Here is a 24,802-nt window from a genome sequence, read left to right as displayed (position 1 = left end):
AAAACTACATCCAAACAGTACAAAACTGTACACAGATTACATAGTGTTCGTAATTTCTTCCAGTCTTTTCCATGCCTGCCTGTCTCTCGCTGTTCTCGTCCACTGCGCTCTAGTCTCCCTCTGGAAAGCGTCCGACCAATTTCTCCTTGGACGTCTTCTGCTTATTTTCCCGATGCGTGGGTTCCACATGGTCGAGGCATACGTCCACCTGCTGCAGTCCATCCTACTCACGTGTCCACCCCACTTCCATTTGAGACGTAGCGCCAGCATCACTGCATCCTGCATACCGCTTCTTACTCGGATGTCGGTGTTCCTTATCCTGTCTTACAGTCTCAGTTGGAGGACTTTTCTTTCCATTTTCCTCTGGCACTCACAAAGCAGGCTTTTCTGTTGCCCTGTCAGAGACCAAACATGACATCCGTACAACATTACTAGGATTATGCAGGTTTCCAGAACTTCAAATTTCAATTTGGTGCTGATGTTTTGGTTTTGCAGGATGAATTTCAAACTCCAAAATTTTTTCCATGTCAAACATATTCTTCTTCGTATCTCTATCTCTCTCCTACAGGAAAGTGACACAGTTTGTCCCAGATATACACACTCGGCGACGTATTCCAGCGTCATGTTGTTAATCGTTATAGGGATGTTGTCTGCATTGGTCATTATTTTAGTTTTTTCTGGGTTCATTTGGAGCCAAACTACTGAGCTTTTCTCGCAGAGTTCAGTCAGCATTTGTTGTAGTTTCTGTTTTAACTTGGCGAAAAGTACAATGTCATCCGCGAAGCGTAAATTTGATAGTTTCCTACCGTTGATGTTCAGCCCGTATCTCTTTTTGCTCCAGTCCATTTCTCTGAATAGATCTTCTAACAGACAGGTGAATAATTTCGGTGAAATGGGATCTCATTATTTCACTCCTCTCTCTAATTTAAATGCTTCTCCTTCCACCTCTGTTCGGATTTTTGCGTAACTGTTGATGTAGATCTTACTTAATAGTCTTATAATGTTGTGTTCGATTTCCCATTGTGTCTAGAGCTTCAAGAACCTTAGAATACTCCACTGAGTCAAAGGCCTTGCTGTCATGTACAAATGCAATATATACTTTCATGTTAAATTCTTGACTTTTTCTGTTATTTGATTTACTGTTTGCAGATGATCGATGGCACTGAACTCCGTCGAAACCCTGCTTGTTCAGGTGGTTGATTTTCGTCCAAAAGTTTTGTTAATCTACTCGTCAATATCTTCGTGAATACCTTATATAAGCTGGAGATCAAACTGATAGGCCTGTAATTGTTCAGGTCACCTTTTGTTCCCTTCTTGTGCAGAACTATTACGGTGCTTTTATGCCACTGGCTGGAAACTCTTCAGTTTCTAGTATGGTGTTGAATAATTTTGTAGCTGCTTGGACTACTATTTCCTGGCCCCACTTCAGGCATTCGTTGAGTATTCCGTCTTCTCCTGTCGTTTACCCATTCTTCAAGTGTCGTATGGCGTTACTAACTTCGCTGATTAGGATGGGTAGAATTTCATCCTCCCTTGCTTACATGGTTTCGATGCGACTTCTCAGCATTTTGGCGCTTGTATATAGAGTTCTGTAGAATTTCGTGGAGGCGTCTATTATATTTTTCTCCGTGGCTTGTCTGTCTCCTTCGGTCCCCTTCACTCCTAACATCCAATGTTTGCCTTCGCTTAAGTAGAACCTTAATTTCTTTGCCGATCTGCATTCCTCCAAGATTAGTCTGGTCTTGTGTGTAGTATATTCTCTTAGATCCTTTCTTATTTCTCTCTTCGTTCTTTTTATTAGTTCTGCATATTCCGTTAGCGAACACTCTTGGGCTACTTTCATTCTTCCCCGTTCTTCGATTAAGCTTATTGTGTTTTCTCTTAGTTTATATCCATTCTTTATCTCTCCATTTCTGACCAGGGAATCCTATGTAACTTATAGGATACTGTGTTCCATGGTGTTATAGAGAGTCTGAACTCGTGATTCTGCGATATAATATTGTTCAAATTTCTGTTGTAATACTATGCTGTACTTCCCAATGCCGATATTTTCTGCATTAGGTCTGTGTGTCGGTGTGAAATGGCGTTTACTTCTGGGTAGCCTAATGTAAGCACGAAAGAGTCTATGGTCCGTATCGAACTTAACCCGTTCAGCACTTACTCTGGAGCTATTGCTTAGAATGAAATCAATCTCGTTTCTCGTTTTCCCATTTAGAGCCTGCCAGGTCCATTTGGAATCTGCGTTTTTCCTATAGAATGAATTGCTATCTTCAGCTCGTGCTCCTGTCCGAATTGGATCAATATTTTCCCTCTACCATTCCTTTGTCCATGGTCATGAAGACCCATCCGATCTTCTTCGACATTGTTTTTTGTGCCTATTTTGCTGTTAAAATCGCCAATGACTAATGTCCTTTGCACTCTATATCAGTTCACTGTTTTGTCCAGTTCACTGTAGAATTGTTCAAGTTCCTCTTCTGTGCTAGCATCTGTTGGTACATACATTTGAATTTTTGCAAATTTTTGTTTGTTCACATTTACCGTCAGTACCGCTATCCTTTCACTAACTCCTCTAGTTTCTTCTATGTAGTTTTTAATCATTTTAATTATTAGAAAGCCAACTCCCTTCTGCCCTTTTGTTTGGCCATTGTAGCTTAAGACATAACCATAAGTTGTTTCTATTATTGCTTCTCCCTCTTTTCTCACTCCGCATAGGCTTATAACGTCAAATTTCACTTCCTGCATTGCGTGATTAATTCGGTTTCTCTTTCTGTCGTCCTCAGGATTCTTACATTCAGGGTGTCAGCGATTAGTTCGTGTTCGTTCTTTCCTTACTGCTTGTTTGTTTTGTTTCCGTTAGGTTGTACTGGCCGTTTTTGTGTTTTCTTCATTTATTGTTGTGCAGTCCTCATTCGGTTGTTTCTTCTTCGTTTTGTCCTTGTGCCAATATTCCCATCGACCATTAATCGATATTTTCTGGTAGCCAACCTTCACTTCATGACGTCTCTGTCTTTCTTCTTTAGCCCGACCTCGAAGTGCTGCCTGGATCTTCCTCTCTTCTCTTGTCATGTCACTGTCAATGAAGCACTTATTCCCCACCAGTTTAGGCCCTAATATATTCATTTGTTCTCAAATAATTTTGTAATAAGTTTCATGTAATTTTCCATGACTTAGCTGTACTTCTGCTTGTCAAAACAGTAGCTGAGTTCCAGTTCACTAAACCTTTGGCTATTTGCATATAAAGTATTACGTTTCAACATTACTTTATATTGCTAAAGATTCCTTGTCCTGTTAATAATATTGTTTATACATTTCTGCATTTATAATTTAGTATATTGTCATAGTAACACATAATTTATACATACCCTTTGTTTACAATCAATAACGTTGCCTTTGTCTTATAATAAACTACTTTTTATAAATTATTAACATGTTACCGATGTATATTGAAAGCCCAAAAATCAGGCAGATTTGAACTTCGTATTGCATGAAATCATATTCGACTGAAATATCTAGGTCAAATATAAAAATAAATTTTTAGATATTATTGGTGTGTACTTATTACTACGTACTTAAAAATCCTGTCCGGGCTGGCTGGTTAGAAAACATCTATTTATCCTACTGATTATTTTAAAAGTTGACACTGAGGAACAAAGGAAAGAACTGAACTTTCCCATGATTGCCTTTTTAATATGGATGTTGCAGGTCAGATGATGTAAAAGTAGCCAAGGTTGATGTTGACGCATGTAGAAAGAGGAACACTAAGCAATATTAAATAGCTGTATTTGTCATAGACTTTATTTTAAACACTATTTCTAATACAATACCCGGAATTTAACCGTTCTAGCTCGAACCTCAGAAAAAATTTAGTATCGTACATACGTCGATTTCCGTAGAAAGGGAAGAAACAGAATGACGGACAAGAAGGTGAAACTTTAGGATAGGGGATGTTGTGATGTATAAAGAAAGGGAGGATTATGAGGTAATCGGATTATAAAAAACTGAAATATTTCACATATTTATCACTTGTTTTTGGGGTAGGGGAAACAAGAGTTTGCCATAGAAATGTGTAATTTTCTAACTTGTCCAGAGAATACAGTAGATATTCTCTGATGGCACGACGTCGAGGGCAGGAGGACGAGAGATAGATGGAACCTGGGTTCGAGTATAGTTGTCACAATCGAGGGTTCGAACAAGCCGTAACTCGCGACTCTCCGACAGCGAGAACAAGAACCTCTGCGTCGAGGGATCATACAAGAAGTAGCTCGCGACTTTCAGACACCTGGAGCGGGGAAATAGTACACTCTATTATAGAGGAATCAATAAGTTTTTCTCGCTACTTATTGACTGCAGAGGTGTTTCAAGGAAGGACTGGGGTTGAGTAAGCCGGATGAACGTGGGAAATCGAAGTCATCAGGGTTAAGGGAATGAATGGTAGAAAGCTCCAGCCAACATCGTGAAGCGAAATGAGTGTAACCTGAATGAGCCCATGCCTCGGATCAGACTGACTCTATGCTGTTTTCGCTGTAAGAATAATCCTAATGTAAACATAAGCACGTTGCTGTCATATGCGTGATTGGCTCTCAATCTAAACACTCACATGACGCAGGAAAATATAGTTGATATTTGGTAACCACAATCTTGTATTATTTGAAAATAAAAAATTGAATTCTAGTTGTTAAATATGATGAAACATAGTTGTTAAATATGATGAAACATTTAACTTCACTCATGTGTAAAACGCTATGTAAAAGAAAAGCTACTTTTATATTTTGTTATGTACTATGAACGCGGATGAATACGAACAGTAATACCGACGTAGTGTGTTCTTGTAACAAGCTGGCGTCACTTGAGCTCGTAGTTGTTCACGTAAGCACGTGGTACTGAAGTATGGCTTCTGTATCCTCAACTGAGCATTGTGAAGACATAAGACTTAAAAATAATTTAATTGCAGTAATTATAAAGTAAATGTTTCCTAAGCAAACGAATGCAGAGTAGTGAGGTTAGGCCTACTTGACGAGTAACGGGAAATATTTAACATGAAACAGAATGTACAACAGTAGGCGGGAACATGTACTGAGATTCAATGGCACCAAACAGCAGCCAATGAAGCCTCACTTCAGTCACGTGCTATTGTTTACATTAGGATTTTTCTTACATCGAAAAGATTACAGGTGAATGAATGAGAGGAGAAATGGAAGGAGAAATTTAAATGGCACTTACGCGAAGACGCATTCTTGCAAGGAGATTCGGGACTGAGAAAATTGAATATATGAGCTTCAGGCTTATTGGTCACTTGTCTCACTCCGAATTTCGCCGCTCCACTGAAGGAGCTCTAGAAAATTTTGAAGGGGAAAATGCCGAAAATGGACGTGACCTAATAGCTACGACATAATGAGGGGAAGAGGAAGGTGGTGGAGAAATTGACTGCAGAATCGGAAGGACAAATGCTGGAATGTGTAATTCTGCACGTTGAAAAGTACTTTGTTCTTTCGCAGTGCGAGTGGAGTCGAATAACCTCGCTCATGTAACAGGGTAATATATGAAAGCTAAAGTAGGGAATCTATGTCAAAAATTTGTTTGGAAAAATACAAAATCATTTATGGGGAAGGGGATGTAGATCCGGTGGAAGATAGAAGGAAGGAACGCATGCGACTCTGCAAATACAGCTCATACGAAAAATCAGCAATAGCCTTACACTCAGCAGATTCAGGCCACGCCATCGAATTCGACAATATCAAGATAACAGATAAAGAAGACAACTTATACAGAAGACTGGTTAAAGAAGCCTTCCCCATCAAACAACATCCCAACAACATCAACAAGGACGAGGGGTTACAACTCAGCAACTCATGGGGAAGTCTATTCCAAGATCATACTTAGGAACGAGAAACCAGGTCTCCACATGTACTTGGCGCCCCCCTTCATCCGGACATCGGGCACGGTATCAAGGTCACTCTTTCGGACCTTATGAGGGCCTGTATTTAATATGAATACTTCCCTTCATACGGATCTCAACTGGATTGGACAACGAAGGACCAATCAGTTGCCAGAAGGAGAACCTACGACCTATCACCGAAAGTTTTATTTTATTTTATTGGGTTATTTTACGACGCTGTATCAACATCTCGGTTATTTCGCGTCTGAATGATATGAAGGTGATAATGCCGGTGAAATGAGTCCGGGGTCCAGCACCGATAGTTACCCACCTCACCGAAAGTACTCCCCCATCGAGACTACTATATATATATATATATATATATATATATATATATATATATATATGAGCTCGCAGACTACTTCCTTATCCAACTGCTCTGAAGATGACCACAACATAGCGGTCGAAACGTCAGCCACCAACACCAAGACAACGCGGTAGAAGCCCCGAAGCTTATCCACAGACCATCGTATAAACCTCTTTTGTACAGGAAAAAAGGAAGAATTCTCAGCTCCTATGTTTATGAGGTCTATATATATTAAGAGTGATGAGAAATGTTATACATAATTACGAAAAAAGAAATGCTTTACTTTTGAGGTACCGTTGCATAGACTGACTACAACTCAGAATAGTTAGTTATGTATATAGCCTACTGGTATAAAGATTTTTAATATACTACCTGTAAATATCATACATTTGATAATTCCAGCATTACTCGTCCGGAAACGGGGATCTAGCTCTGTCAGGGGCTGAGCCAGAATGGCTTACCTGTCAGCGTGGAATTCACGAATGCCACCCAGGCAGGCTATCGGACTTCAAAAATCATCACATTTATAAGGGCGCACGAGTGTACGGAGATCCGTCTCGCCTATAGGCTACTATCTGGTGGTGAGATGTGACTATGCGACCGCAATGCTAAAACTAACCTTGTGCGCAATGTGCCTATGCGACCGCAGTGTTTAAAAACCCTGTGCGCAATGAGAGTATGCGACTGCAATGCTTAAGCTAACCTTGTGAGGAATGTGCCTATGCAACCGTAATGTTTAAAATAACCCTGTGCGCAATGTGAGTATGCGACTGCAATGCTTAAACTAACCTTGTGCGCAATGTGCCTATGCAACCGTAATGTTTAAAATAACCCTGTGCGCAATGTGAGTATGCGACTGCAATGCTTAAACTAACCTTGTGAGGAATGTGCCTATGCAACCGTAATGTTTAAAATAACCCCGTGCGCAATGTGAGTATGCGACTGCAATGCTTAAACTAACCTTGTGCGCAATGTGCCTATGCGACCACAATGTTTAAAATAACCCTGTGCGCAATGTGAGTATGCGATCGCAATGCTTAAACTAACCTTGCGTGCAATGTGCCTATGCGACCGCAGTGTTTAAACTAATCTTGTGCGCAATGTGACAGTGCGAGTGCAATGTTTAAAATAACCCTGTGTTCAATGTGACTATGTGACCGCAATTCTTGCGCAGCCTGCCTTCGTGCTTACTCACTTACTCATTTAATTTTTATTAATTACTTAATTTATTTACTTATTTTTTATTTATTCGTTCATTCAATCTTTCATTCGTTCGCTCACTCATTCATAAAAAGATCTAAAAATAAATTTATAAGGCATGAGAGGAGAACAAATACACAAAATTACGATATAACGTTACTCTTCTGTACTAGGAATATGCCTTAAGTTATAAACATATACGCTAATAATGATGAAGTAGTTACCACTCTAGAAGATGCCAGAATTCAGATCTCTTAATTGTATCAGTATATTCAGTTATGCCCGTAGTAGTCTCTGCAAAAGAAATAAAATTGCTTTATTCATTGCACTGTGAAAATAACTTCATTTAATTTATATTTAATTTCAGCTTTTATCGATAGTCATTTTCCGTATACAATCTGCTTCCCCAAATGCTAAATTCCAATATAATTTTAAAGTCCAAGGCAGATTTTTGACTGTAAATCTAGCATTATCCAATCTTTCCATTTTTCTACCTTCCTTGTAGTCTCAGCATGCGATCCATGTATCATAATGTCGTCTATCCTCTGATATAGCTACTCTTCTGCTCTGAACTTTTTCTCCGTTCACCATTCCTTCCAGTACATTCTTCAGCAGACAGCTTCTTCTCAGCCAGTGACCCAACCAATTCCTTTTTCTCTTCCTGATCAGTTTTCAGCATCATTCTTTCTAGCATAACTTCATTTCTTATTTTGTATGTCTATTTCATACGCTCCATTCTTCTCCTTAGCCACACTTCAAATGCTTCTAGTCGTTTCTTTTTACTTCATAGCATAACGTCCATGTTTCTGGCTCATACAATGCCACATTCCACACAAAGCATTTCACTAGTGTCTTCTTTAGTTATTTTTTTGTCAGAGGTCCGCAGAAGATGCTCCTTTTTCTTCAATATGCGGCAAAACAAATAACATTGAAATTAGCGCTCATCTGGGACCTATTTCACGAAAGTATAAATTACAAATGAACAAATTTACAGGAGCTATAAACTACAGTAAAATGTGTTTCACAAAACATTCGGAAATATTCCTGTAATTGTAATAGTGATTTATAAATGTAGGTCATAAGTGATATTACATAAACCGGCTTTGATTTACATAAAAGTCATTGTTGAAGTTAAATCGATAACACTTTCATTAGCCATGAATGCAAACAGAATAGAATGTAAACTATAACCACAGTCTAGTATATACAGTCAGGAAGCTCAGTACGTAGTAAATATGCATCCATAGATAGTTGCTAACCACTAGGATCGCTACTATCGCCTCATCACAGGCAATACGAAATAGTACCTGCACAATCTATTGTTTCTAGTAACCTCATAAACTCAAGCTTCGTGATTGTATACATATACTAGACAGGGCTATAGCATTGCAACTAATAATACAGTATGATGTACGTAATAAAGAACAACTATGGACTTTTTGTAAGTCAAACATCTCCCATTATTGTCTTTAGATCTACCAGTGTATTAATATGTTATGTAAATTCATCTTTTTTTGTGTGCCTATATAATTATATACCTTTATACTTTTATACTTTGACATATCCTACATCAGTATAATAACTGCTATATAGGATAAATAATGAATTTTTACAATATGGTAACTACTCGTATATTATCATGAAGCATCTTGAATTTCTGATTAAACTCCACTGAAATTTCAAATATAACATTAATTCTTTCTCGAAATGTTCTTCTACGACGATTATGTTCATAAATCTTAATTTCTTCATCACTAGAAGAAGAATGGGCATACAAGCTTTTTCCTTCCTTATCAGAACACACCTCAGCAAGTTCAGGATCTAAAATAATACGGTATAACCTCCAATTTAGCTATTTACTCACATAAAGAGTAGGGTAAGAATTTGTTACACAATTTGTAAATTTTTAATACACGATTTGTAAAATTATAAACAAATGACAACTAAATTTGTAGTATCTTGGCATGGAACCTGCTATTTTCTACTTCAATTACAAATTTATAAGAGTATCTTTGTAGAAAACAAAAATTTGTCAATTTTTTTTTATTTCTAACTTTTCTCGCCTGTAATTTTATAATTTGCACTTCTGTGAAATAGGGCCCTGCTGTCCATGTTTCCCTAGCAACCAAATATTTATTTATTTTATTACTAGCCGTACCTGTGCGTTCCGCTGCACTTGTTAGAAATGAATACAAAGTAATTACATAATTAAAATAGGACATCTGATCCAGGGAACATTCGTGTTTGATAGAAGGATAAATTGTTTAATATGTCACTTAATTGAAATTGTATTTAAATAATTAAAATGTGATCATTCTGGTCTAGAGACCACTCATTTGGTGCAATAATAATTTCTTTAACATGTTTTAATTGTTATTACATGCAAATAATTAAAATATGGTGATTTGGTTCAGAGAACATCCGATTTTGGTGCAAGGATAATTCGTTTAACATTTTTCTAAATTAGTCTTGAATGCATCCTTTAATAAATCACTCCAAATTAATAGAGTTGATTATGTACGAAGATCATTTTTATGTTAACCTTACTGTGCATCTTTTTTTTTTTGTTAAGTTTATTTTATTCATGCCTTAATATCTGTGGTTATGTCTCGCGTGTTTAGAATGTGTGGGTATATGAGTAGGCCGTTTTTATTCCTGTTGAATTCCTGTTTCTATTGTGTGTTGTAGATGGCTTGTGTTCATGTAACTGATTACAGACTTTGATTAATGTTTTTGGTATTGGTAATTGAGGCGGTGATGAATCATGGCATGTATCTTTCCAATCCGGCATTTGCCTTTATGACTAAGAGAAATCATGAAAAATCCCAGTCAGATTGGTCGGCCACGGGGTTTGTACTCGGGACCTCCCGAATGCTTGTCTCAAACGCTACCGTAAATAGATTCGTTTGTAAAGAAGCTATATTTTGCTAACTTCAAAGTAAAAGTTGGTGACCTGGATTAATCATTTGCACCTCATAGTGCGTGTAACTGTTGTGTAGAAGGATTGCGTTACTGGTATGCAGGAAATTTGCTATGCCATTTTCTATGTCATTTGCTTTACCAATCGTGTGGAGTGAGCAGAGGAATCATTATGATGACTGTTATTTTTGTATGTGTAATGTTACTGGTTACAAAAAGGAAAACACCAAATCAATTAAGTTTCCAAATCTTCAATCAGTTTTGAGGCCTGTTCCTCATGGGCCAGACTTACCTATACCTATACCACCAGCAAACTTGGGTGACAGTGAAACTGAAAGCAGTTTCCTAATGCAGATACTGAGATGTCTTCTGATCCAGATGAATTTGACAATTCACCAAAAAAAATTACCCAACCCGAGCTGAATGATTTGGTAAGGGAATTAGGACTCACCAAAATGAAAAGTGAATTATTATGCTCTAGACTGGATGAGAACAACATGTTGGCACATGGAGTTACATTTTCGTAGTACAGGAATCATGAAAAGCGTTTCCGGAAATATTTTACACAGGAAGATAGACTGGTATATTGTACAGATGTGAGAAATCTACTAAAACAGTTGGGAGAGAAGGTATATGAGCCCAAAAGTTGGAGGGTTTTATTGATTCTTCGAAAAGTAGCCTTAAGGCAGTATTGCTTCTTAACGGCAATAAATTAGCGTCCATATCATTTGCACATTCTACAGTCCTATCGGAATCATATGAAACATTAAGGTTAGTTCTCGAAAAAATTAAATATCATGAACATGAATGGCAAATATGTAGTGACCTGAAGGTTGTTGGTTTGCTATTGGGACAACAGGGAGGATGCACAAAATTTCCGTGCTTCCTGTGCGAGTGGATAGCAGGGCCAGGAACAAACATTGGAACATTGAATACTGGCCTGAAAGAAAGCAACTAATGTCAGGAGACAAAAATATTAACAATGTAAGTCTCGTTGCTCGTAAGAAAATAAATATATAAAACATGAGTTATGGAGCAGTTTGTCAAGGCACTAGACAAAAATCTTCCTTGCTTCCGGTACTTATGTACGAATTTTTCTTCATTGTCACACTCTGAAATCAGGGAGGGAATATTTGATGGCCCACAAATTCGAAAGCTGATGATGGACCAAAATTTCACCAATACTTACAATGAAAGAAACAGAAGAAACTGCATGGAACGCATTCAAAGAAGATGTGAAGAAATTTCTTGGTAAAGTGAAGGATCCACGGTACAAAGAAATTGTAGAAAACATGTTGGACAAGTTCAAAGTGCTCGGTTGTAACATGAACCTAAAACTTCACTTTCTAATGGATCATATAGATTACTTTCCTGCGAATTTATTAATACTCAGCGAAGATCAAGGTGAAAGGTTCCATCAGGATTTAAAAGAGGCAGAGCGACGTTACCAGGGACATTGGGATGTAAATATGTTGGCCGATTACTGTTGGAGTATTGAAGAGAATACTCGAGGACTTCACACACTCTAAGATTTCATGGAAAGAGAAAAAGGGAAACCGAGAACGTCTAACATAGGCTTGTTGTAAAGTTCACATAACTGCCTGCGTTTTCCTTCAGAAGACGAGAGCTGGTGCGATTTCTCCCCTCGTATTACGGGCCGGATGTCCACTCACACCCCGCCCCTAGTAACTTCCCCCGGTGCCGACAGGTCTCCTCACCACATGGCCCGGCCCGGAGAGAGATGGTCTCGCTGGAAGACACATTCCTTCAGAATAAGGGACTCGCTATTTCCCCCCCCCCCTCGTATTAGGAGCTTTACTTCTGCGTTAGTTTTCAGTTAGTTTTAATGTTATTAATTTGATCAATTACATAAAACTAATACGCCTTTCCACATATACTATGAATTTCGAAACTATAAAAAAAAAAAAAAAAAAAAAAAATCTGTCAGCTAACATAGTACTTCAGGCAAAACAAGAAAAAAAGAAGAGCCGAAGAAAGAGAGAGGTAAATAAAAAATAAAATAAACAACAAAAAATTACACACTTATTCTAAAAGATACGCGGACGTCAGCGGACTCCAATCACTACCTGATCCGATTAAAGGAATGCTTAGCGGAAAATGTATGTCTGCGCCACGGCACATATACAACCTGCGCTGCATCAGTCGGAGGTAACCGGAGGTCTCCGATTGAAAGCGCACAAACAACCGCTCCGGAGATAAACCTAATCATTAGCAGCACTAAATTTTATTGATGGAAAATAGTTTAGTGAAATTGAAAATATTGAAAGAGTTAAGAGACGTAACAAACAAAGGACTCGCGTAATCTGTAGGATCAGGTTGATTTATGATGAATTGCAACATCTATACCCTCAGTTACTAGAGAACGAAAAGCATTCGCCAGTATGCCTGAATGACAATAAATACTTTTGACTAGATTGTGGAAAAAATACTTCTTGCCTGTTATCGTTGTACAATAAACTTCGACAGATCCTTTTCTTTGGAAAAAAAATACTTTTGCTAACTCTTAGGTGAATAATTGAGTAATAATACTGCTTACAATGTTTTTATTTAACTATGTTCAGAGTACAGCCTGTGACGAAGGTTAAAGGTGCGTGTTACTGGATTTATTCTTCTCTGCATACAATACATTTGTGTCTTGAGATGAAGAGATATGATTTGAATAACAGGACGGAGGATTATTGGTGTAACCTTAGTTGGTAGAACAAGTGGATGAGGGAATGTTGGAACACTTTGTTTGCATTGATGATACATCAATAGATGAATTCATAAGAGCGTTTGTACCGGAAAAATGGAAACAACTTCATTCACCATGTAACATTCTTGCAGAAATATTTCCTGAAATTTTGTTGGTGTTGTCTAATGTGCTTCAACTAACACTGAAGTCTTTAGCAGCCTGAAATGTTGTTCTAATTCGTAGCTGTTAGAATGAATAAATCCTTCTGAAATGTGGCTGTAATGAACTCAGAAAGAGTGAATTCTCATCTTCCTGTGTTTGAAGGAGAGTAAGCTCCTGAGCCTCAATGTCCAATAGTCTCTGTTATACTTCAATATCGTGCTGGGAATATAATGGTGTAGCAGACGGTTGACTCAAACTCGTTTCCTACTGCACATGTCGTCACTTGGGAAGCAGCAGCGGCGCGCTAATTCACGCCGCAGTGCTTGAGGAACAAAACAAACAGCTGTTATGTGTACGTGCACGGTGTTAATTCTTTGTGTATATGTGTATATATATGTATATATATATTATATTGAATGTTATTCTTGTATCAGTAATGCTATTAATGTGACACATGCTATTAGTATGCCTGGATGTGCAGTATCTCGTTGTTTGACTTACAATCGAAAAACAAAGGAACTGACGTAAAATATTATAGGTTTCCAAAGAATGAAGACTTGGCAAGACAATGGTTGCATGCTTGTAGAAGGGAGGATGAAGTCAATTTACAGCACGATGAGTTTTCTCGCATGTTACTAAATTTTATTTGCTTCGCAACTCATTTGCAAAATATAGTTTCATGTTAAACTTATTGTTTGACTTATTCCATAGATTGCTTTGAGGGAAAAGAAAGGGGGTAAAAATCTAAAGACTTAATGTTGTTTCAGCTCGAATTTGTTGACTTCATTTTGAGGAGTCAAGTTACGAAGTACCTTCAAAGCAGAAACTCTTAAATTATGAACCAAAAAGCAGTCGTAATCTGAAAGTAGACGCTATACCCACAAAAGCTCTGGTGTAGTCTTGCTTGAAACGAAAATCAACAGACAATCTGAGACTGGACAGATGTGAAAAACGGAGAAGGAGGAAAGAAATTCATGACATCATTGCCAAATAGTTCATGTACTGTTCAGGCCACTCCCAAAACCAATTCAGACGAACATGTATCAGAGGATAGTGCGTTAGACCTAAATAACGAAACGTGAGTAATTACAGCAATTATATAATTATAATAGCTATTAACTGGTATGTTCCTGTGTATCATATTGTTAAAATTTTTCACATATGAGTCGCTCCGCAGAAGGGAATAATTTTCTCATAGTTCCTCAAAACTTTCTAAGCTAAAAGGACTTAATTACATGTCTCATAAAATGTTAAAGCTGTGGTATCTTTTCATAACTTCCAGACAGAAAAGGCTTCAGTAAATGGAAGGACTCAATTGTCTCGAATGTCAATAGAGGAGCAAAAAAGGCGTCAATCAATGGGCATAAAATAATTATTTTCTCGCTTAACCCTAGCATTATCACGGTTGGGAAAAAATTGCCCACCCTTTTTATTTTCTAAATTTTTTTGAATTAATGAAATCTGACAGCTTTCACCTTTACTCTATTTGTCTCTAACATGGTAAAGTATGCACACATGTGTACTGTTTTAGATTTCAAATATAGCAGACTAATAATTTGAAGTATTTGTTAGTGGACAGATTTTATCCACCCTTGGCATTTCATATGACCTATACTTTTAAACATTTTCTAGTTTGAATTCTGTGATTTTTGTCCATTGTTGTAACTGTTTGTAATGCCGTTAAAGTCGTTTACTGTTTCAATTCTCCTACTTGCAGTGTAAAAACTTGAGATGGTAAATTTGTTCTTTCTTTATTGGTGTTTATTCAGGGATACAGAACATAGACATGAGTTGTTTTGTGGTTAATAGCAGCCTTAATGTTTTGGGTGAAAGTGATATTATAGTGCTATTGGAAATTGATTTACCGGCGGAGTTGAAGAAAGAAAGTGGTAGTGAGGAAGATAATGCAGAAGTGGTTGGTGAGGATGAATCAAGGTCTATTTCAAGTACTAGCTGCTAACAAGAAAGCCGTTCACATTACGAAAATTAATGTCAGATGTGGAAATTGTGGACTTAATTTGTGTAAAAAATATTCAGATATTAAAATTGTGTGCAGGAGCATTTTACTAAAAGAAATATGCAGAATCACTGGAATGAAAAACTGATGTGTGTTTTTTTAAGTAATGTAAAAATGTTGACGATGAAACTTTATTGAACGTATTTGAGGAGTTCGGAATCAAAACGCGTTAAGTCCACATTTTATCGAGAATGCGTTTTTTTTCGAATTTGCCTTCTTTTAGGGACACTTCATCATGCTACACTTGACATTTGTTGCAATTCACATTTTCAGCCTCTTTAAAGCCAGCCTGAAATCGAACGTCTGATTCAGAACGTATTCTGTCCATCACCCTGAATGAATCAAACCGAGTTGAGTCCATGAACTTAAGATATCTTCTAACGAAAGCAGTACACCAGAATGAACGTAATTAATTCAACACCTGCCTTTAACAAATGTTCATTATTGACTCTATTCTAAAGTTTGCTTGTTGCTACCTTTAAGTTCATGCAGTAAGATTTAAAAGGACAGGTTTATTGCCTGGAATCTCTATTTAAATCTCCACGCGCAGACAGTGAATTGGTGGTGTGCGGTAAGTGGCATTTAAAGGCAGGTGGAGGTCGTTTGCAATAAACATGGGTCTTTTACTACAAATATTGTGATATTATACTCATAATTTGGTAACAGTTTGAACAGTATGTTAAGTTTCGAAAGATTTCAGTACAAAACATTTCTTGTGAGATTTACAAACTTTGCAGGTTCTCGCTGGCTTCTTTTACTGTGGGTGGTAGGTATATGACGGGAGGGAGGGATAAGCCCAACAGCTTGTTTGTAATATTGTCGTCGTAACTCCAGCATCTCCTCCCCTTTCACTAACACTTCAGATAGACAAGGTTAACCCTCTATAAAATGCCTGCTTCCAGGTCAAGTCGAAGATTTGTATAGATCCTTTCCTTCCTGGGTTTGCTTCCCTTCACGGTCTTACATGCAATTACGTAGACATTGAAAAGCTGAAAAGTACCATAAACATTATATTGAAGAAACATTTCTGTAGTTTTTTTTACGTATTTTCCCATAATGGAGAAGGGATATAAGACTATTCTGATGCTGACCTGACAGTCAACCCACAACATAACATTATTATACTCCATTACGCCCTTCAGTTTCACCACTGTTTATTTCCCTTCATTGTTACCCTTTTTTCCCTTATTTTGTTGACCATGTGAATGTTGTGCTTCGTAGACAGACCTTTTCTGTCATGTCACTTTACTGCCAATAACTCTTACAAGACTTCGACTCTGATTCCCTTTCTTAAACTTTGTTCATTCCACTTGTAATGCAGGACAGAACTTCAATGCACTTTTATTCAAACAGAATTCTGGAAAACCTTTCGCGTATATTTAGAGGAAAATAACTCCTTTTCTCACGAAAGATCGTTTTACAACATACAACAACCCTCTAAATAGACAGCTATAAAAAACTGCATTTGACATCTTCAATGAAAACTGTCAATAAAAGCCGCAGGGTCACAAAGACGTCATGTCTAGACGGCTATGCTTTGGGAGCGCATCACGTTCCTGACAAGACGTTAGTAGGGAAGGAATTAGTTAATATAGCTTCTTGGTATTTATAATCAATTAACCTACCCCACTTCCAAAACCTTACTGAGCTGAGCTGAGCTGAGCTAAGCTAGCAAGCTACGAGAGAGTCTGCAATGCTTCCCGCGTGACGTCATCACGTAGTAGGAGAACGGGCGAGGCTGCGCACTGCTTCACCATTATATTCCCACCACGTTCAATATTAACTTCGCTTGCTCCCTTCCTCTTTGAACGAGATGCTGTTGCCCGTGATGTGATGTAGGCTACATTTACATCACTCCGTTGCCTTGAATGTGGAGGGTGGATTTGGTATTGGTTGAAGACCAGACGGTGTTGCCGTTTCATTCAAACTTTCTTCTGGAATATCAACAATTGGGTTCGACTCTGTACTATTAGTTTCTCCCAATTTTGTGCTTGACTTAATTCCCGCTAAATCCTGGAGTCTTGCGTATCTTCTGATACCTCTAGTAGTGATAAATTTCTCTCTGTATCTCTTACGCCTTGGTTTTTCTGAACCCACGCATGCGATGTGCGAGGTGCTAGGTTTGCGTACCTCGCAGTTATAGAAACCACTCACTATCTCTCGTGTAGTCCAGATTTGTGCAAGGCGGGCCTCGCACGTCGCATGCGTCGGTTCAGAAAAACCAAGGCTTTACTGTATCCTTTAAGGACGTTGTTTGGTAACATACTGTAAGCCTACTGCCATTTTCCAGGATATGTTGCAACACAATCTTCGGAACAGCCTGATTTTCCTTTTCGAATTTTTTTAAGGCTTTCATAAATTTTATGCGTAACTAATATTATTTAATTTTTGCATCTTTCTTTGAATATATATATATATATAAATTTTGTTTCAGGTACCAGTACCTATCAACAGGAATTGCATTTAAGCAAATTGCTTTCACTTTTCGTATATCAAAATCATCTATTGCTTCTATAATCATAGAGGTTCAGAACGTTATTTGGGGTTCACTTCAGAAAACGCATATGCCTGTGCCTAATGTTGAAAATTTTGAAAAGCTTGCCAAAGTCTATTTCGAAAAACTGTCTACTCAGTAAGGTTTCCCCGTCACACGCCATGAGGGCACTTGGGGCGGGGACATGGAGGTAGAGCCCATGCTTTCCATCACCTCGGCACTGGAATGAGGTGGTGTGGTCGGCACCACGCTCCGACTCCTTTTACCCCCAGGAAAGACCCGGTACTCAATTTTATAGGAGGCTGAGTGAAACTCGGGGCCGTTCTGGAAGTTTGGCAACGAGAAAAATTGCGACTGTTTACACAGTATCGACGAAAAACATATTAGACTGAAGTATCCAGCTAAATCAGCTAGTATGTCTTTCAATTACAAACATTTTTCTCAATAGTACTGCTGGCAGTTTTTAATGCAAAATATCGATTTTTAATTATCATCGTGGACACATATGGAAAAGATAATTATGCATGAATATTTCATAACTCAGCAATTTATTAAAACATCAAAAATGTTACTTTACCTTTACGAAAAGATTTGCAGGTCCTACTGTAACTTCGAAAAAGAAAGAAAAAAAGAGTCCATTTTTATTCATAGGAGACGAAGCTTATTCTTTAAGAACGTATCTAATGAGACCCTGCACTAGAAGATTTCAAAACAAGATAACGGCCTCATATTTCAATTACCGTTTATCACTTTGAAGAATGATTATAGAATGAAATGTTTTTGAAATCTATTGAAACTAGTGTAGAAAATACATTTCATTTTGTAAAATAATTTTCCATAGCGCTATAATTGACAAGGAAGAGAATACTTCTATCAATGTCTCGGAAGATAATGTGACGCAAGGATATCATAACTTCCAGCACTCGAGGCAAACAGCCGTATGTCGAGAGCAGCAGAAAATATGCAAGACACCTTTTATCAATAATTTTAATTGAACGCAATTTAATGTTTAAGTAATCTCATTATCACGGGTTTCGAAAAGAAAAAACATTGCTTAAAACCTATATAATTAAATATTTACTTATTTTAAACTCAATTGAATATCCCGTACTATCAGCTATAGAGCCCCATTCTTTGTCAATAGCCAAACGATCCTTGTACTGAGCGTTTCTTTTGTTCCACAATACATTTCTTGTTTGTACTTCGGAAATTAAGACTTCCATTGTTATTGCTTGCCGGACGACAACTGAGGTGAAAATCAAACCGTTTTAAATTCCAGACAATGCGTGCGGTGCGGCTTCACAGCATCGTAGGAATCCCACTCGTCACGTATTCACGTTCGACAACTCCATTTATTAGACGCAGTTTGATCGTCTGAACGCATCGCACGCACGCACCGCCATGTCCGCCTTAACCTTGGACATGGACCGGCTTGTGACGTTGCGTTGTAGTGAACAGAGGCGGTTCCTGTCATCCATTCAAACAAGAGATGTGAGGCGCAGAAAACACTTCAAAACGTAGGCCACACTGAAGAAATACAACTTACAGATACATTATACATTAAAGGAAAATGAATTAGAAGCTGTTTAAGATCACAATGTTAGTGAATCGGCTGTGCGACTCAGTTATAAAATTTCACTTTTAACAGTAAGACGTTTAAGATCTTTTCAAGACTGAAAATTTTTCGAAGAATGTTTAACTACAGCAAATGAACTTTTCTCACAAGTGTAGGAGTTTGAATCGATCAGTTTGTCTCCTTCCACCGTGATGCGTCCCATCCGAGGGCTAGCCAAGGACGTTCAGGTGCAACTAGTAATTATTTGTCAGTCTTTCATTTGTTATTCTTTGGCAGTAGATGAAAATACTAATGTTAGCGATACTTTCCAACTGGTGGTTTTTGTAAGAGGCGTTACTGAAAAACTTTCAGATTAAGGAAGAGCTCTTGCATATTGTTCTCATAAAGGGTACCACTAATGGTTCCGATATTTTCGTGTAGAGGCTGTAGAAATTATTTTGGACTTGCTTGGAATAAACTTGTATCCTTGGCAACCAATTGTGCCCCTTCCATTGTTGGAAGTAAAACGGGTGTAATAGTGAATCTAAGGGACGAAGTGAAAACCGTTAATGTATTGTATTTCATTAAGTTATTTCTATTCACTGCATTATACACCAAAAAATTCATGTGCGAAACAAATTAAAAATGGTGTTATGGAAGTAACTGGAAAAATCACGAACACAATTAGATCGAAAGGTCCTACTCATCGTCAATTTAAAGTCTTTCTTGACGAATGCAATAGTGAGTATGGCGATCTGCCATATTATAGTAAACTGCGGTGGCTAAGCCGTGGCAAATTATTGGGTAGGTTCTTTGAACTGAGGGAGGAAACATCATCGTTCACAGAGGAAGAAGAAAAACCTGCATCATAAGTGAGAAATTAAAAAATAGTTTTGTGGATTTGGCTTCTTAATAGAATTATCTGAATAGTTTAAATTGTTTCCTACAAGATAAGAACAATATTATTACACAGTTACATGACAGTGTGAAGGCGTTTAATATGAAACCGTCTCTAATAAAATTATGGGACGTGAACTTAACTAAAAGGATACAGCACAGTTTTGAAAATTAACAACGATATAGGCCTACTAGTTTTTTACGACTTTGGATTTCGAAAAATATGTTCACACATTACGCGATCTGTGCCAAGAATTTGATTCGGGATTTAAAGACTAGAAACATTTTCAATTTGATTTTGGATTATTATCTGCAATTGGAACTTACTGATTTACTTTACGATACTGAATTGAAGAATAAATATAAAAACAAAAGAAGTATCTCACTTTTATATGAACTTTCCATGTGTGATTTTCCCTATTGCACAGACATGCAAGTTCGGATTCAAAAATCTGTGCGGGCAGTAATTCTTTCCTATGATGAAGATAAGCAAGTCATATCATGGAAACCAAATATCGAATCACAACTTAAAATGTTCTCTCAGATTATGCACTATACAAATAATAGTTCCAAACATTGAGAAATTACTGAGGTAAAAGAGAATTAAACAAATCCCGAAAAATCAGTCCTAAGGCCAGTGTTGAGTGAACTGAATGCAGTTAATTTCCGCATTAGGCCTACTATTCCTAGGGCTTTTATGTGTTTTATTCAACATGTTCCTTAACAGAAGCAGTTTACTTACACCTTTACATTAATTGTCATGCATTGCTCTAAATATAATTAACATGAAATGTGTACTACATTTCTGAAAATAATTATTATAATTTTATTAACTTCTTACGTTGTTGAAAATAGGCTACATTGTTTTCAAATTGTTTAAGATAGTTTATTTTGTTATTTTTATTTAGCTCGTTTCTTTTGTATCAGAAAACATTCATCAACCTATGCAGTAAATTCATATTGTGGTCCCGCCGCTGAATGTCTTACCTTGTTACGACTTTCCCTTGCTGAGAGGGCGAGCGGGCAAGGCTTGATGACGACACAGTGCTCTGAGTTGGGGACCACGGTGTACGGGATTTAATTACGTTCACAATACGTAGCAATGTCAAATACAGTGCTATAATTACATTACATTTATTTATAAGACTTCTCATAAACACAAACTTCTATGGAACAGAATATGGCATACGTTTGCAAGATATATTGTACATTCAGAAAGCAGTCACATGCTGGCATAATTATAAGATAGTATTACCAATCCATTTACTGTTTGCTTAGAGTACTTACCGCAAACATTGTCAATAGTGTAGTTTTTCAAATTCTCGTATATATCAAATTCTGGGGCGTTGACATTTTCTGACAAATCACTTAACAAACTGTCAAGTCTTTTGTTAAATATGTCTACGTATGTCTTCAGGTATGACAAGTTGAAAGCTGGGTCAATTATCTTCCGATGGGTTTTCCAAATTTCGGCTAGAAAACAAAACAACATTATTAGACAAGAACAACTCACATAGAACAAGACTTGAAAATCAATTTCCGATCTGTCCAATGGAAGAATAAAATTATGTAAACACATGCACGTGGTCTTGGGATATATGAATTGTCAGCGATTCATTTGAGTCGGTTAGAGTCATAACTCACTTGTTCCAAAAATGAAAATTTTCACAAATGAGGGAAAACATATTTGTAATACTTGGAGCCCATTTTCTTCACAATGAAGGTTAATAAATGAAAGAGCAATGATAAAACACTACTGTTCATATTTGTAACCGTATTTATTTATACAGGAGTAAAAGTTATTTAGCTTTAAATTATTGGTCATACGAGTTTTGACAATGATCTTTGGATCATGAGTGTTCTGAGAGTGCTCCGTTTGGAACATGTGAGTTTAGAAAGTGACCAGTTGGGATCATGTGGGATTTGGCAATAACAAATTAAAATATTACACAAGAACATTAACTCAAGCATATTTTAAAATTCAATGTAAAAGAATAGGTGTCCGATTATTAAATTCTTCAGAAGAGTACATTTTACGAAATAATATAGTACAGTATAAATTGAGGGGTCCAGCCAGAGAAAAGGTAAGTCACAAATCTTGGAATAGGGAAATTAGGCATTCTCAAAGCAGTCTGAGAATTTATTGTGGAAATTTAAATTCCAGTGGGCTAAGCTATTGCTAGAGTTATTGCAATTATGACGCAACATTTTAGAGACGAGAAAGAAACTAAATTTTCTTAGAAAAGCGGGTTCTCCCCTTATTTGAGTCGAATCCGCAATTTACAACCTACAAAAGAAATACTGATTATAAATTTGATCAAAACTCAAATTTTCGTTACTACGTTCCTTTATGTTACAAAATTAATATCTGCTTTCATTAATTCTCACATATGTTCAGCATTGTCCCATTGATTATTATTCACGGCACCATCAATGACATAAATGTAGAACTTGAATATATTATAATTGTGATAAAACACTCGATCCTGCTTAATTTACCAATACATCAGTAGAAGCCAAGCAGAATCAGAAAAGAATATTAACCTTGCTAATTTGATCTGGTTTCTTTTCGTTATTTCTGGAGCTGCTGTACATTTCCATGGTCGTCCTCTCTCTTCAACCGATAATACGTTCTCTTCCATAATATTAGGTTTACAAAATGCTCAATTACAGCCGCTAAATTCACTGATATTTATAAAATAACAAGACACATGCAAGATACTCATCCACAACCCTCTTCTAGACAACAAAAAGTGGAGAAGCGGGAGGGAAATACTGATCGGTGATTGGTCGAGAAGCGCTATAAAACAGAAGTCACAAGATCCAGTGGCTCATGAGACTTTTGACAGAAACCGGGAAATTTGTCGCCTATTTGAACAAGCATCATTTAAGAAATGTGAAAAATTAACCTCTGAACCGTGTTCTACGCAGATAACCGCATGGGAATATAATGGTATTTCAATTTTTCATTTTTTGGAGCATGTGAGTTATGACCCTAACCGCATCATTTGTTTGTTGCCATGTGAACAGATCTGTTAGTGTTCTATGATTAACATTATTTTATTCTTTTGCTGGACAGTGTAGTTCTAGTTAATATACATTTATTAGCACGAATTGTTTAGTGATTTTCTGAGATCTAGTTGTTACATAGCATAAATCAGAACAGGTAGATAATTCCGACAGTGGATATTAGAGTCTTCGGAAAAGAAAGATAATCTTAAAATTAGTGCTGTCGATCGATCAAAATATTTAATCGATTAACGATTTGAATTTAATCGATTAATCGAACTTTGATCAATTTGAAAAAAGTTTTAATGTACTGCAATACACAATAATTATTATTAAATTTAATTTGTGTTTGGTGATAAGCTTAAGTATAAAAATATATATATATATATATATATATATATATAGAGAGAGAGAGAGAGAGAGAGAGAGCCACATCCCACCTCCATACAAGTTGCCTGGTGAGCCCCAAGCCTTTCCTTAATTAGCGCTGTGAAACCGAAACTCTTAGGTAGGCCATTCTGCCTCAGCCCCTGATATAGCCAAGTCCCATCTGTTGACGAGTAGCGTGATAAACTCCAGGGATTCGGAACTCCAAGCCATTCCCATATCAGCATTGGCAACCCGTACTTCATTCCATCCTATTTTTAGATGAAGAGTGCTGGTGAAATGATAGAGAAAAACGGGAGTACCCCAACAAAAATGCTCTGCAACATCTTTGACCACCATAAATTCCATCCTGATTTTTCCGGGGATCGAACACAATTCATTTGAGTGGGAGACCAGCGCGCTAGCATTAGGCCACGATTACTTTATTCGTAGTTGGAAGCTGGCCAAGGTCTGAAATCTTGTTTGTAAATTAATACATTAACTTTCTTACCTGGATTAATAACGAGCCCTCGAGCACCAAAAGGAATATAATTATAAAAATACGCTTTGTCCAGAAGTTCAGGATCAGAAAGGATAATCTGAAAAATAAACTGTTTACATGTCATATCTTGTATCACAAAACAGTTTATGTGTATTTTTGGTTGGACTCATGTTATTGGGGATGTAAATATACGATTAGAAGTGTTATTAATTCATAAAACTGTTGAATAAATGCAATGTATAAATGACAATTAAGAAATTTACAATGAAGTTTAATTTCAAAATGGTGGATATAAGTTACGCATAATGTACTCATATGCGAATTGAAATATGTTATTATTTTTAAATATTGAATTTGATTTTATTGAAATAATAAATTAAGCTATAGTATATAATCCTCAAAAGAGCAAATGCTTGTGCTTGGGGCAATACCATTTACATAATATAATACTAGAAATTAAATGACAATACGACATAAGGTATACTTAAAATCTTGAAGTATAAGTTGAGAAATAATCACTAGTTAAAAAAGAAGAAAATAAAAAAAATACATATATCAACAACTGAAATAATAAACCATTTTCAACATAAAGAAATATCATGATCATCGTCGTCGTCGTCATCATCATCATCATCATCATCATCATCATCATCATCATCATCATCATCATCATCATCAGACTTGGGATGTTAAGGCAAATGCCTATTTTTTTCCTGGGCCTAAAGAAACAAAAGAATAAAAATA

At 36.9% G+C, this 24,802-nt stretch overlaps 2 protein-coding genes across 3 annotated transcripts in view; one reads left to right on the top strand and one right to left on the bottom strand.

The window, feature by feature from the left end:
* LOC138711803 (uncharacterized) overlaps positions 1-24,802 on the top strand; it is a 342,343-nt gene that overhangs the window by 80,286 nt on the left and 237,255 nt on the right. The window lies entirely within an intron of this gene.
* Positions 1-24,802, bottom strand: part of LOC138711798 (cytochrome P450 4C1-like) — a 391,497-nt gene that overhangs the window by 322,821 nt on the left and 43,874 nt on the right. For both annotated transcript variants that reach the window (XR_011335460.1, XM_069843031.1), the window contains exons 4-6: positions 24,068-24,155; positions 21,469-21,654; positions 7,667-7,736 (exon numbers count right to left, since the gene is read on the bottom strand). Coding sequence is in view for 1 of the 2 variants with exons in the window: in XM_069843031.1 (XP_069699132.1) it covers positions 7,667-7,736; positions 21,469-21,654; positions 24,068-24,155 (344 nt within the window). In the remaining variant the exon portion in view is untranslated. The remainder of the gene's footprint in view (positions 1-7,666; positions 7,737-21,468; positions 21,655-24,067; positions 24,156-24,802) is intronic.

This window comes from Periplaneta americana, chromosome 13, assembly GCF_040183065.1.
Source record: "Periplaneta americana isolate PAMFEO1 chromosome 13, P.americana_PAMFEO1_priV1, whole genome shotgun sequence".
Classification (NCBI taxonomy): Eukaryota; Metazoa; Arthropoda; class Insecta; order Blattodea; family Blattidae; genus Periplaneta; species Periplaneta americana.
The sequence above is the reverse complement of the archived record's forward strand: the minus strand, read 5'-3'. Positions and strand labels throughout refer to the sequence as shown.